Here is a 14243-nt window from a genome sequence, read left to right as displayed (position 1 = left end):
CCTTAGTACTGAGATGGAAATAAAGTTGACATTTTACATAATCTGTGTCCCTGCCTGTCTTTTAATATTAACTTGATTTTTTTTCCTTCTCCTGTTATATAAGAAGATGCTAGTTAACTAAAAGAATGAGAGGGAAAAGAACATTTTATGAGGATTTCACATCTTATTTTAAACCACTGATGAAAAATAGTGTATTGATTAAGAATAATGATAGCTATGATAATAAACTATATCACATGATCATTTGACATAACCCTCAACAAACTGGCCATGAATCATTTACTATAACTGTAGTCAGTCAAACAGAAACCCAGCCAAAACAAGTCTGTTTAATTACAGTTATAGCAAAAATAAGGCCCTATACCTTTTATCTTGAGGGTTAGTAATTTTTTCTAAAACATCCAACCAGATCATACACACAAACAATTCAATTGCAAATGATATGCTGGAAAATCTTTAATCGTTCAGTAAATCTAAAAGTCAAGATTAGTTTAATGTGAAACAGAACAAGCATAAAACTCCTTATATGTGACATATAAGCAAGAATTCAAAGTCTTCCTGGTTATGGATATGAGTCTCTCTGAGAATAGTGATTTTGCTAGTTAATTGTTAACGGGTAACTGAAAAATGGCAAACTGGAAGGGCTTTGAGCTGCTGGAAAGTTTGTGGTTTTCCCTATTTTTCACTAGTGTTTCTCCAAGACCATGTACGATCTCCAGGACCGAGAACTATTCTTCACTGCTCCACCTTCAAAAGTTCCCTAAAATTACAAAGCAATGCTAGGTGCTTTTAGTATCTTGGAATATAGTTCATCAGAGCTTCTAATTCTATAGATGGAGAAACTGAGCCTGAAAAAGGTAACAGATTTATCTGAAGCTACAAAACAGTGGCCGAGTGGGACCCAGCACTGTAACCCTCCCAGGGGGCTCAAGGGACAACTGAGCCAACGCGGGGCCATCTCTCCTATCACCACGCCTCCATCTGGCCCAGACTGCACAACAGAAACCGGAATCTTCTTAAAGTGTGATTCTCAACAGCCTCCAAGTTAGCACGATGCGGTCCTAACGTATTACTTATAATGGTCATTAGCAGAAACTCTCACTTGGTGCATGTCTTATAGCTAAAAGAGAATATCAAAACCACTTGTGATTAAATAAAACTTAAAACAGTATTAAGCAAACTTTTATTTTTTGATGTAAACTGTCTGATTTAAAGAAAAAGGAATGAGTGCTTTCATCAAGAGAGAACATCTGACATCAATTACCTCTCATCTACTTTAAAGTGAAGAACGAAACACAAAATTACCTTTGAAGGTTTCAAGTTCCTTCCTGTAGAAAAAAAAAGAAAACATGAATTTAAAATAATCTATTCCTAATAGAAACTGCTCTTACATTATAATAAAAATGAATGTACCTTAAATGCTCAGAGTGGTATTTCTGGATGCTCACGTTATCAATTACGCTTTAGTCAAATTAACAATACAATTAGCCTAAAGCTACTATTTTCTGTTTTTCTGCTATTATCTTATTAACGGCTCAAAAAATTCTGCCAAAATTTAAACTATTGAAACAGTGAAACACTTATAAGAAAAGACAGAGCATTTTAACGTCAGCTATGAACCATCTTGTATATATAAGAGTGAGTTTATAAAGCATGTAGCAATTATCCATTGGTAAATAATAGACTTTTAAGATCTTTAATTAAAAATCATCCTGCATAGGAGCAGTTATTTTCCCTTTTAAGTAAAAGAGGAAAGCATCCTGACACAAAAGCGCCAAGCCTCCAGGAAATTCTCTGGTTTGTAATTTTGTCAGTGTCAATTAAGGATGCTGGAATATAAAGTTTCCTGGGGAAATGTACAGCAGGAGGAAAGACATGAACAATCATAAAACAAAACATCTTTTGCAAAGAAGTCAAACCAAGTTGTTCTCAGGTTTTCCTTCATAATTTTGTAACTATATATTTTTTTCTCAACATCAGTACCAATAAAAAGTCATTTTGAGGAGGTGGGTTTATTTAGTAAAGGCTTGTTATCTCATTCAAAACAGGAGACATTTATCTTTTATTTGCACTCTAGATTCTACTAAAAATATAGAGATATTTTGAATTCACAAATCAGTATTCCACACTGCTAATTACAATACCCCTCAAGTTCCAAAATAGTTGACTACAATTAACAGCTGGTAGGAGGACTGGCACACTGCCCACGGGAAGGCCAGGCAGGTAGTACTCTTGTGACAGCCAGGTGAAGGTCCTTACATCAGATGGTCATCTCAGTCCTCTTTTTCTACAAACACCAACTCCTCATAATAAGGCTCTAGCACCATAGTTCATTAACAGAGAAAAAGAATGTTACTTTCAATTCTTTCTTTTCAAAAAAAACATGCAATTGTTTCCCTTCAGTCAACAGTCCAACTTCATTCTTAAAAGATTAATTACGTACAAGTTAAACATACCTAAAACCTACTTTATGCTCCAAAAATAGGAGGAAAGCCCAAATACCTAACAGAAAGGCAACGTGCATCATAAGGGAACGTCTTGAAAAGAGACCCGCGGGGCTGGCCCGGTGGCGCAGTGGTTAGGTTCGCACGTTCCGCTTTGGTGGCCCGGGGTTCGCCGGTTCAGATCCTGGGTGTGGACATGGCACCACTTGTCAAGCCATGCTGTGGTAGGCATCCCACATATAGAGTAGAGGAAGATGGGCACGGATGTTAGCTCAGGGCTAATCTTCCTCAAAAAAAAAAAAGACACCCTCAATTTCCTTCTTACTGACACCCTCACGGCAGGGATTGCCTAAGGCCACTGATGGGTGGAAGGATGACAGAACACTCAGCCAAACATTCTAAAGAGTAATTCTTTTCACTGTGATCACAATCTTTAGAGAGCCTCTGCTTTGCTTCTGTTAGAATGTGTAACAGTGAACAAAATTTCTAAAAGGCACCTCTTGTTTTAAAAAGCTGAAAGTCAGAGTAATAATTTCACAGACATTGTTGGTCCCCTGCTCCCCACCCTCAAATACCAACAACCATAAAAAGGAAGCCAGTGTCTATGCTGCCAGTGAGTAACTGCCCAGTTGAGGAAAACTGCCTTTCATGTGGAGGTACCATGCTCACCTCTCAAACCTTCTGGCTGCCTCACTGAATCAACGGGAAGCTGCGACAGAGGAAAGAGGAGAGGCCCGGCAGAGCGCTCTCTATTTACAGAATGTCACGACCCACAACTGTTAGCAACGTTTCCAAGAAACCTCCTTCCAGACAGTAAACCACTCCTGTACCCAATTCCTAAAAAAGAAGCTTGGCTGAGGTAGTGTGGTTCCAAGTAAAAATCAATGTTATGAAACTTTTAAAGAACTGATAAAGTAAAGCAGTAGTACTGAAAGCCTGGGAATTTCCTAATTTTAGGGTGGACTCCAGCACTTGTTAGACGTAATGAGCATTTGGAAACACAGAAGATCTAAGAGAAGGGAGGGAAAGCTGTCAAGCAGAGGCGACAGTGACACTGAAGGCACGGAGCCAAGCACTGCAGGTTACATTTCAGAAAGAGCAAACACCTCAGAGCAGGAGTCTGAATGAACAGAAAGTAGTGGGAGACACGCTTCAAACGGCAGAGGGTTCTGAGTGCCAGGCTAAAAGGATCTGGTTTTATTTTTAGCAGGAGAATAACATGAGCAAAGCTGTGCTTTAGGAAGAACATTCTAACTGTGACGGATGGATGATGTATTGACAAGAGGGAGAAGAAAAGCAGGGAGCACTTAGGAAACCATTAGAAGAACTTGAAGAAGAGCTAATTAGTGCCTAGCAAGAGCAACATCAGCAGCAATGCCAACGAAAAGGAGGAGCCCAATTTGAAAGATACCGGGGAGCGGACGCAACAGTCCACGGCAGCTGACTACATGGGGAGAAGCAGAGGAAGGAGACGAGCACGTTAGCCATGAGGGTTCTAGCTGGATTAGTGGAAGGAAGGTGAATTCATTAATAACAGAACACTTAGGAAGAGGAACAGATTTTGGAGGGCAGTGCATGAGCTGAGTTTGGGACTTGATGAAATCATCTGGAAGGCTGGAAACCTAAGGCTGCTCATGATTCGCATCCCCTGTAGCCTTCTCAAGGATTCAGCCCCTACAGATCTCTGCTCCCTCACTTCCCATTCAGTCTAGAACCGATTCCAGTTTGTCTTCCAGACCCCACCACTGCACAGTCAAGGGCACCAACGCTCATCGTGTGGCCAAATGCAATGATCATGTCTCTCTTTTCATTGGAACATCTCAGCAGCATTTGACCCAACTGGAGATTTCCTTGAGCAAGTTTCCTCGAGTTTTTCTCCTAGTTCCTCAGTTTCTTTTTCTAGCTTCTCCACCCCTTCCAGACCACTAAATGCTGAAGCACTGCTAGCTTGGTTCTGGGCTCTCTTCTCTCTTTAACTTAAATTCTTTCACAAGGCAATTTCATCCAGCTATGTAGCCTTAAATACCATCTATGTGGTACTGACCTCCTGATTTGTATCTCCTGTCTTGATCTCTTCTTTGAGCTCCAGACTCACATGCAACTGCCTATTTGCTAGCTCTACTCAAAAGTGGAGGAGGCTTCTTAACAACCCTTGCAAAACAGAGCCTACTCTTCCTCCAGCCTCCCTTATCTCAAGTAATGGCATTAGCAAGTTCCTCAGGCTTTGGTTTATCCATCTCCCTCATTCTCCACATTCGATCCGTCAATAAATCCTGTCATATCCTGAATTCATCCATTTCTCTCCATCATCACTGCCACTAACCTTGTATAAATATCCATTTTATTTTATTTTTTTTAGGTATGCTTTTTGGCGAGGATTGGCTCTGAGATAATATCTGTTGGCAATTTTCCTCTTTTTTTTTCTTCCTCCCCAAAGTCCCAGTGCATAGTTGTATGTCCTTCTAGTTCTTCTATGTGGGATGCCACCACAGCATGGCTCAATGAGTGGTGTGTAGGTCTGCGCCTGGGATCCAAACTGGCAAACCCTGGGCCACCGAAGTGGAGCATGTGAACTTAACTGCCACACCACCAGGCTAGCCCCATCCATTTTCTTATACTTTCTTATACTTACAATCTTTGTTGAGTTCAGTCATTCATTCAGAAAAATTTATTGAGCCTTAGACACAGAATAATGTTAGGAATAGCAGTAGAAATAATGCTAGATTTAGGATATACGTGTTCCATAACCTTAAAGAACTTTAGTGAGAAAGAAAGAGAAGTAACGCAACAATCAGAAACCAATGTCACAGGTTAGTGCTCTGGTAATGACTTGCTGAGGGTTCTCTAGGAATAAAGACGAGGAACAACTCATACATTTTGGTTTGATAGAAAAGGCTTCCTGGAGGAGCAAGGATTGAAGTGAGTTTTGAAGGAAAGTATAACCGATGATGACAGGTAACATTTATTGAGAACACGGCAGATACTTTGCTCTTGTTTATGTCATGCTCTCAGTTAACTAAATGAAAAAGCATACGCAAGGAGGAGTCTTAAGTTCTGGTCACTCTCCAGACTCTATTAGAAATGATAATGACCTTAATCAGTGTAAAACAGTCTTCAAGTTCATCCTCTCCAGGAAGACGTCTTGGACACCCAATTGGTGACCTCCCCTTATCTAAACTCCTAGAGCACTAACTCCATCAGAGTTCCAACACCTCAGGCACTGCCTCTAGTGCAGCTATTTCTGTACAGGTACCATCTCCACCATTACACAGCAGAGCTCCTGAAGCACAGACATCGCGTCTCACTCCGCTGATCACACATACGCAGAGAGTCAGACCCAGCAGACCCTCAGCAAACCATGATGAACAAGTTTCTGGGCTGCAGAAGGACAAAGAACATCTGCTTCTTCAAAGAAGTCCTCGCTGTAACTATAGAGTATTTTATTCTTTATAAAAAGTTTGGTCACATAGTATCTCACTTGATAACTTGTTTTCTACTTGCATTTTCAAAAATTTGAGTCTCTTATTTCCACAGTTTAATAGTATTCTCAGAAGAGCAAATAAGTAAAAAGAATTGAAATGCTTTCCTTTAGATTTTTACCATATTTTAAAATTTACTCAATTCAGCAAATGCTTTTACAAAATTTAGCATAACGAACCCTGAAACTAAAACATTCAACAAATAACATCAGACTCAAGATCTAATAATATTTCCAAAGGGTGAAACTGCTATTTAATCATTTTCCCTACAGGGGTTGAGTTATGAGGGCAGAATAAAAACAGAAAAAGCACCACATTAATAAATCAATCTATGGAATGTTGCAAGAAGTACATTAAATCTGTATATGCACAGAAATCAACTAAATGAGACTCACAGATGCAAACTTAATAGACTGGAGCCCCTGGAAAAATATCTCCATAAACCCAATCACCTCACAGATGGAAGCACGCTTTCTCTCAATACTAAACTGCTTCCCTAGGACAAAGCCGTCATAAAAAGCTAATACAATGGAAGATTCTATCCGGCAAAACACCACGTCCAAAATGCCAACTGCAAAATCGACTCTAACATTTTTCTTCACACTTGAAAATGTTTAGGGGAAAATTTTTTTATATATGACTGGTAATACTTTTTGTACAGGACACATGTGAAGAGCATCCCTTCGTTATGGCTGATGGACAACCTCTATCACCGTGATGACCTGTTCATAGGGAAGATCTCATAGGACCTCTTTCAAAAAGGACCACCTACCACTCATTATTACCAAGTCTGCTGTTTCTCCCAGCACTCTACAGCCAGGAAAATGTGTATCCTTACAGGCCTGGCAGGTTTGTGGTTGAGGGTAGGAGGAGGATGGAGGTGGGAGAGGAATTTGGAGGGAGAAAGTTGGCCTTCCAGCTTGAGGTAAATTCCCTAAAAACTGTCTGTATCTTAGAAGCATCTGATGTCATTTATTCCTTACACAGATCCTGCCCAGGGGATATGTTCAAGAACAAGGTATTTTTAACATTATCTGTAAAACAAAACCTCTTGAAAAGCTGCTAGTTCATCATAAAAACTGCATTAAATCCATATTTTTCATGCTATTAATATAATAATAGAGAGAAAGAGAGTGTGTGTGTGTGTGTGTGTGTATAAAATACAGTTTCATATATTTATCTTCTTTGGGCAAACAGCTTAGAAAGCAATAAGATGAAAGAATCCTAGAATCTTGGCATTTAAAGCTGAAAAGAATCTGAGTGATACGGTAACAAAGAAGATTTGGAGTTTAAAAAACGGCCCCCCCAAAAGATAATGAAGCTCTAGGAAATGGGTCTGTTAGTGGCAGCACTAAATTATGTATGGATTAAATGCCCCCCAAACTTGCAAGAAGACTACTTTCCTAAACCTGATTTCCATGAAAATCTATTTGGATGGGGGGGGAGGGAGGTTAAGGCAAGTAGGATAAAGAAGGATGGGACATATGTAAAGAATATTTATTGAATTCTTACCGTATACCACACATTAGACAAGGCATCTTACATCCATTATCCCTTATAATCCACAATGCCCTATCGTAGGTACCATCACCCTCATTTAATACATGAGAAAAATGGGACTTGAGGATGAAAGGCCACACAGCTAAGAAATGACAGGATGGGGAATAAAGCCTGCACCTCTCTGACTTCCAGTCTGTGCCATCTTTAGCATCCAGAATGCAGCTCAAGGACCAAACACAGCCTACTGAAGGCAGGTTGTGGCCCACCTGAGATATCTGAGCCCCACCAGAAAGTTATCTAAGTAGACCAGCAAGTCTATTGGAAACCAAAGTCATGGATATGAAACTCGGAGCTACCCCCAAATTTGTGGGCAACATCTGGGTCCATCCAGCTGTGAAAGTACATTCTTTTAAGGAAACTGTTGAAACTGAAGTTGAAAGCCATCATCACTGACGTAACTTAAAGTGAAAACCCCAACATGCACTTGAAGACATCTTGTGATTTTCAAAACCAAGTCTGTTAAACACCTTTATTCTCACTGATGTACTGAAAAGTGTTCAGTAACTAGCCCATGGCAAGTGATTGGTTAAATTTGTTTATTATAAAATTATTAAAAGAATTCTAATTCCTTTATGTTACTGATTTTTTAATTCAAATTTTTAATTTTTTTTTTCTAAAAAAAGAACTACCCTATCACTTATTATTACCAAATCAGTGTTCTGTCGTTTCTCACCATTCCAGTCATGCCGCACCACCTGAAATTATATGTTCTTACAGGCATGGTGAGTTTATGGTTGATAGGGCGGAAGGTGGATTAAAGGAAAAATTATGCATCCCACATCCAAACGTATTCCTGATCCAGTGGCACCACTACTAAAAACCTTGCTTATCCATTCTTAAAATTAGCCATCACAAGAGGTGAAGTGGTCAACACACTGTGAGAAGCCAGACCCTTTTCATACTCCACAGCATCCAAACCCAGAGTGTGGAGAGCTTTGTGCGGAGACAACAGAATACAAAGCATATCCACAGACTTTTTTTTTTTTTTTAAAGATTTTATTTTTCCCTTTTCTCCCCAAAGCCCCCTGGTACATAGTTGTATATTTTAGTTGTGGGTCCTTCCAGTTGTGGCATGTGGGACGTTGCCCCAATGTGGCCCGGTGAAACCCTGGGCCACTGCAGCAAAGCACGCGAACTTAACCACTCAGCCACGGGGCCAGCCCCTCAACAGACTTTTAAGTTAGGAAAACATGGATCTGGTGTAGCTCTGCCACTTCCTGGCTCTGCAACTCCTGGTAAATTATTTAATCACCTCTAGTTGCCTTTTTCTTTTTGGTAAAGAGGACAGTACACCTACTCAAATGGTCATTGTGAGAACTCTATGAATTAATTTAGACTCAGGTCTTTAAGCACAGTGCCTGGGACATACTAAGTGCTCAGTAAATGCTACTGTTATTTAATTCACATCATCATCACAACTTAATTACCTTGAAGATGATAAGCCTTAATTATATCTGCATTTTAGGAAAAAATGAACACTCAGTAACATAAATGGACTGAGGACAAGAGTATAGACAAGAAGACTAATTAGGAGGCTATTGTTGTAACTCAGGCTACAAAAATGTGAGCTTAAACCTAGGAAAGGACCAGTAAAGGCAAGAACAGATTTGAGAAATGTTGGGCTGGACTGGGAATTGAGTGAGATGGTAGGAGAGAAAGAAAAAGATTATGACTCCCATGTTTGTAGACTGGGCAAACTTGTAGATGGTACTGCCTTACTGAGACAGGAAGAGGTCAGGTCTTGCCGTGGAAGATAATTTGGGGCATGTTGCTCTTGAGATGTCTGTTGAGATATCCAAGTAGAGATGTCCAGACGGCAACTGGTTCTGATGGTAAAAAGAGACACCCAAATTGCAGACAGTGATTTGATAATGATCACTCTATGGGTGGTAAATGAGCCAAAGATATGGAAGAGCTTACCTAGGGAGGGTATGTAGAATGCGAGAGGGCACTAACCAAACAGAATCCAAGAGAATAACAACATTAAAGCGTCTACAACGGAAACTAAAAACCAACCTAAGGTAGAGAAGAAAATTCAGGATACCAGTGCTACGGAAGGCAAGAGGGGACAGTTTCAAGAGGTCAAGTAAACAAGGACTGATTTGTCAATGGGCTTAAAAGCCCATTAGCTAAAAAGCTAAGAAGAAATACATAGATTAAATATTTAAAGTACATCGTGGATTTGGTCTTTATCAATGTTTCAGTGTTATGCAACCTTATACAATCTTTCTCTATTAGCAATATTGTAACTTTAGTGTGCCATGCATCTTTTCCGTTCATTTTAATTAATAAATCTTTAAAAAATTCGCTTATGAGGTAAAATAGTGTTTTAACTTTCCTCAAATCAGTCCAATGCTTACTTTATAATTTTAATGGATACTTTTCAACTTGTTTTAATCCATGTAAAAGCACAGAATACTGATATCGACAGATAATTCTCAAATCTAAGTGAATTAATCCTTGAGAGCTATGTATCAAGTTCTATTTTCTCTTCTTCAAAGAAGTAATGGTATTTTATACGACAACAATGCACTGTGATATCAGTGCAAGAATAAAAATTGGTCATAACAAAACATGACATGAAACATTCAGAGAGAAAGGAAAATGTTGCACACTTGGGGCAAAAATGTCCCTCTTTGAAACCCAGTGTCCAACGTCTCCAGTAGCAAACCAGTGCATGCCCTTTGAAACAATTACAGTGCCAACTTTCTGAGCCAGAACTAAAGATGAGAAATGGCAGAAGGCAGGCAACAAAAGAGACCTGTTTATCAGCCACAGAAAAACTGGGCCAACGTAACCACGCTGGCGCACGGCCGGAAGGGCAGGAGGAAGGGCGGCAGCAGAGGAGCGCTCCATCCTACTGTGGCCTTTGCCATAGTTTTTCCCTGCCACCAACTTCAGAGCAGGTAGGGCAGCCTGCTAAGTATGTCTCTGCCTATCCCATCTCTAGAAGCCTCCAAGAATACCAGAAAAGTGAGAAACGCAAAGGATTATACCATGCTCACCTGAAGACTAAAATGACTGATAGATTTAATATTTTTGAAAGCACCTCTGAAAAAAACAGTAACTGATGAGAAAACATTAACTCCAAAATGGTACTGGGTCATGTAAGATGTAAAATATTAGTGCAAATTTAATAGACTGATTCTTAAACATTGAAAGTTATTCCAGACTTATAAATTATAACACACAAGCTATAACTAATCTATCTGCAGAAAAAGGATTACCTTTTTTAAAAACCTAGGATAATCATAATTATGTTCTGCTGAATTTCTTTCTTTCTTTTTTGGTGAGGAAGATTGGCCCTGAGGTAACACCTGTTGCCAGTCTTCCTCTTTTTGCTTGAGGAAGATTGTCCCAGAGCCAACATCCATGCTAATCTTCCTCTATTTTATGTGGGATGCCGCTGCAGCATGGCTTCATGAGCAGTGTGTAGGTCCATGCCCGGAATCCAAACTCACAAACCCCAGGCCACGGAAGTGGAGCATGTGAACTTAACCACTACAACACTGGGCCGGCCCCTGTTTTGCTGAATTTCAATAAACCTTCCTCAAGATTGCTATACCTCTAATCGTGACTACTCTCAACTGCAAATATATACTTTAGGTTTCTATTGTCTCTGTAAAAAACAAAAACCTTTATGAACCCCAATATACAGAATAGCATTTACACAACTGGGAGAAAAAGTTCAGGAAAAGAGTACTGTAAACCAATTAGACAAACATTTATTATTTTTAAAGAATTAAGTCAGGACATGAGCTTTTTAATATTGATGGTAAACAGATAGTCATTGTTCAAAATAAAGCTTGAAGAATTTAAATATCAGTCCTAAACTATATTTACTGTCAACCTGTGGGTCTAATAACCTGTTAAATATTCTAGCTACGTTTGTTCTCGTGACTACATATAAAGTCTGAAACTGCAAGATTTATTCTCTAACAGACACTTTAGAACAAGAATTTTGTTAAGTTCAATTCCTGGCCAACTCATAAGCTTACGTCTCATTTTGAAATAAAATGTAAGATGTGACTACACATTCATGAAACCAACAAATTCATAGTCTCTTATCTAGAGGTCCCTGGCCTAGCAGGTTGTGATTACTATATTGTAATCAATATAATAATTTACAATCAATTAACCACCTGGGAACTGTCTAAAATCTAGCATCTAACAGAGAGGGAAGAAAAAAAGAAGAAAATGGAGGAGATAGAAGTTTGGGCCTTTTTTATATCTTCCATGTCTCTACTTAATCTTTTGAACTTACAGAATAGTGACAGTAACTGGTTTTAATGTCCTTGTCCACTAATTCTAACATCTGTGTCAGTTCTTAATTGGTTTTGATTGACTGGTTATCTCTTTGTGTTTGCCTAGTAATCTTTGATTAGATGCCAGACACTGTGATTTACCTTGTTGGGTGCTAGATATTTTTGTATTTGCACAAATATTCTCAAGCTTTGTTTTGGGATACAGTTAATTTACCTGGAAACAATTTGATTCTTTGGTGCTTGCTTTTCTGATTTGTTAAGCAGGTCTGGAGCAGGGCTCAGTCAAGGGCTGATTACACTCCCTACTGAGGGAAGACCTTCCTGAGTGCTCTTTCCCTTGAATTATAAGTTTTTCCAGTCTAGCTATTAGGAATAGGCACTGTGTAGACACCAGGCCCTGTTAATGAATCCTTTGGATGTTCTTTTCCCTCCGCTTCAGGTAGTTTCTTCACATGCATTCTCAGTACACTGCTGGATATTCCAGGGGAACCTCTGCAGATTTCCATGATTCTCTCTGTGCAGCTCTCTCCTCTCTGGTACTGTGTCCTGTAAACTCTAACTGCCTTGGTCTTCCCAGACTCTCAGCTGTCTCTTCAATTCAGAGTCTGCCAGGCTCTTCCTGGGTTCCTCCTGCCTACACTGTAGCCTGGAACTTTATCACTGCAGGATGTGGGGCAATCAGAGGGATCGCCTCACTTGTTTCCTGGCTATAAAGACCACTACTCCTCTTTGCCCCAAGTCCAAAGTCTAAAAAAGCATTATTTACTTTGTCTGGTTTTTGGATGTATCAGTTGGGAGAGTAAACCTGGTCCCTGTTACTCCATCTTGGGCAGAGACAGAAGTCCACTCTCCTTTTTCTGAAAGCATTGCCTGAGGGAAAGTCTTCCTGACCCACTTTCCATTCACCATCCAGACCGACCTCCACCGCAGAACCTCGCGAGTTATTGCCTTTCTGCTTATCTCCCTTGGATGAGGAGCTGTGGATCTCCTCTTTTGGTTCCAGAACCATCTTTACCCTGGAGAATGCCACTTATTTCTTCTGTTCTATTCTCAGCAATGCCCGGCCTGTGTGCCACACTCCTGCCAAGCCCCTTGGCCATCACCATCCCCAACTTTCTGACTTGGAAGTACAGGTCAGACCTTTGGCCCACTACCTGTCGAGGTTACTCTGGACAGTCACTTCTTAAAGCTCAGGAGTTTGGCAGGTTATTCTCTGGACCATCAACTGGTCAAATACTATTAAAGATATGCCAACATCTCAAATAAATCTGTTATGCTTCACTTTAAAGATTTTCTAAACTTAGTTTATGGTCCACATTACTAAAAAACAAAACAAAACCAAACACAAACCAAAAGAGTATAGCTCCCTAGAATTAGCTGTAATAAATAGAGCAAAAGGAATAAAGACTTTCTCAAAATGTGCATGAGCACTAAATCTCAAGAGAAGCAGTGACCCCCACCTACAGGAGAGGGTTTCTAAGAGATAAGATTTAAGTTTTAAAGTCTAAATGAATCAGTGAAAATGTTTCTAGAGTTTAGTATGTCCCTAAGCCAATTTCAAGGCCAACAGAAGACTGTTAAAATTATGAGTCATTTATAATTAAGTAGAATTACTAAAGTCACACTGTTCTTCAAGATGTAGCTATTTTCAGAGAAATTCTGACAGCATGCTACATACTGAAGGGGAAAATAAAGGATCCAGAAGTTTGGAAATAAGAAATATTTTAATTAAATTACACACTTATCTCTTATTTTAAGTATAATATAACTAATTATTGTGAGAGGATTTCAATAAGTGTTCCAAGGAATATTATGGCGGGACCGGAAAGATTAAAAATTTAGGAGGTTGAGATTCTACATGTCTTTGTAGCTCTGCTGCTTCAACCTCCCAAACCTATCCATCGTTTACAACTCAGGGCCTTTGCACCTGTTGTTCCTTCTGCTTGAACGGTATAATCCGAGATCCTAACATGGCTGTCTCCTTACCCAGGTCTTAGTTCTCACTGTCTTCTCCGCAGGCCCTTCCCTGCTCACTCTAGCCGAGGCAGCCCTCCCCCACTTGACCACTAGAACATTGTCTGGATTAATTTTCTTCAGAGCCTATATAATTATCTGAAATTATCCTTTTTTTCTTACACATTTATCACCTATTTCCCCCCATAACCTGCAACTAAAAATGTAAGCTGACTCCCAAATACTAAGTCAATTTTTCCGACTGCTACCTAGACAAACTCATGTAAATTGTTCTAGGTTCCTTATTTTGGTTCATATACTAAACATTAACTCTTCTTACTTGAGGGAAAAGACATTTCCTATTGGTTATGGAAGCCTCTGAAAGGGATGCATGAGTTAGACTTGTATAGCCAACTCGTCTTCTGAATGATCTGACAACTTAGCCACTGGTGTCTGCACTTGTCTCCGCCTACACCCATATTCTATCCACTACACAGTTTGACTGTCTGTCAAGGCAGTGTCATTTCTGTCCATAAAAGGTA

General features: G+C 39.6%; 1 protein-coding gene across 1 annotated transcript in view; it reads right to left on the bottom strand.

Moving 5' to 3' along the window:
* The window catches only part of DTNBP1 (dystrobrevin binding protein 1), a 118329-nt gene that overhangs the window by 56948 nt on the left and 47138 nt on the right, over window positions 1-14243 (bottom strand). Inside the window, exon 7 of the mRNA XM_014849534.3 lies at window positions 1306-1328. Coding sequence (XP_014705020.2) covers window positions 1306-1328 — 23 coding nt within the window. The remainder of the gene's footprint in view (window positions 1-1305; window positions 1329-14243) is intronic.

This window comes from Equus asinus, chromosome 8, assembly GCF_041296235.1.
Source record: "Equus asinus isolate D_3611 breed Donkey chromosome 8, EquAss-T2T_v2, whole genome shotgun sequence".
NCBI lineage: Eukaryota > Metazoa > Chordata > Mammalia > Perissodactyla > Equidae > Equus > Equus asinus.
The sequence above is the reverse complement of the archived record's forward strand: the minus strand, read 5'-3'. Positions and strand labels throughout refer to the sequence as shown.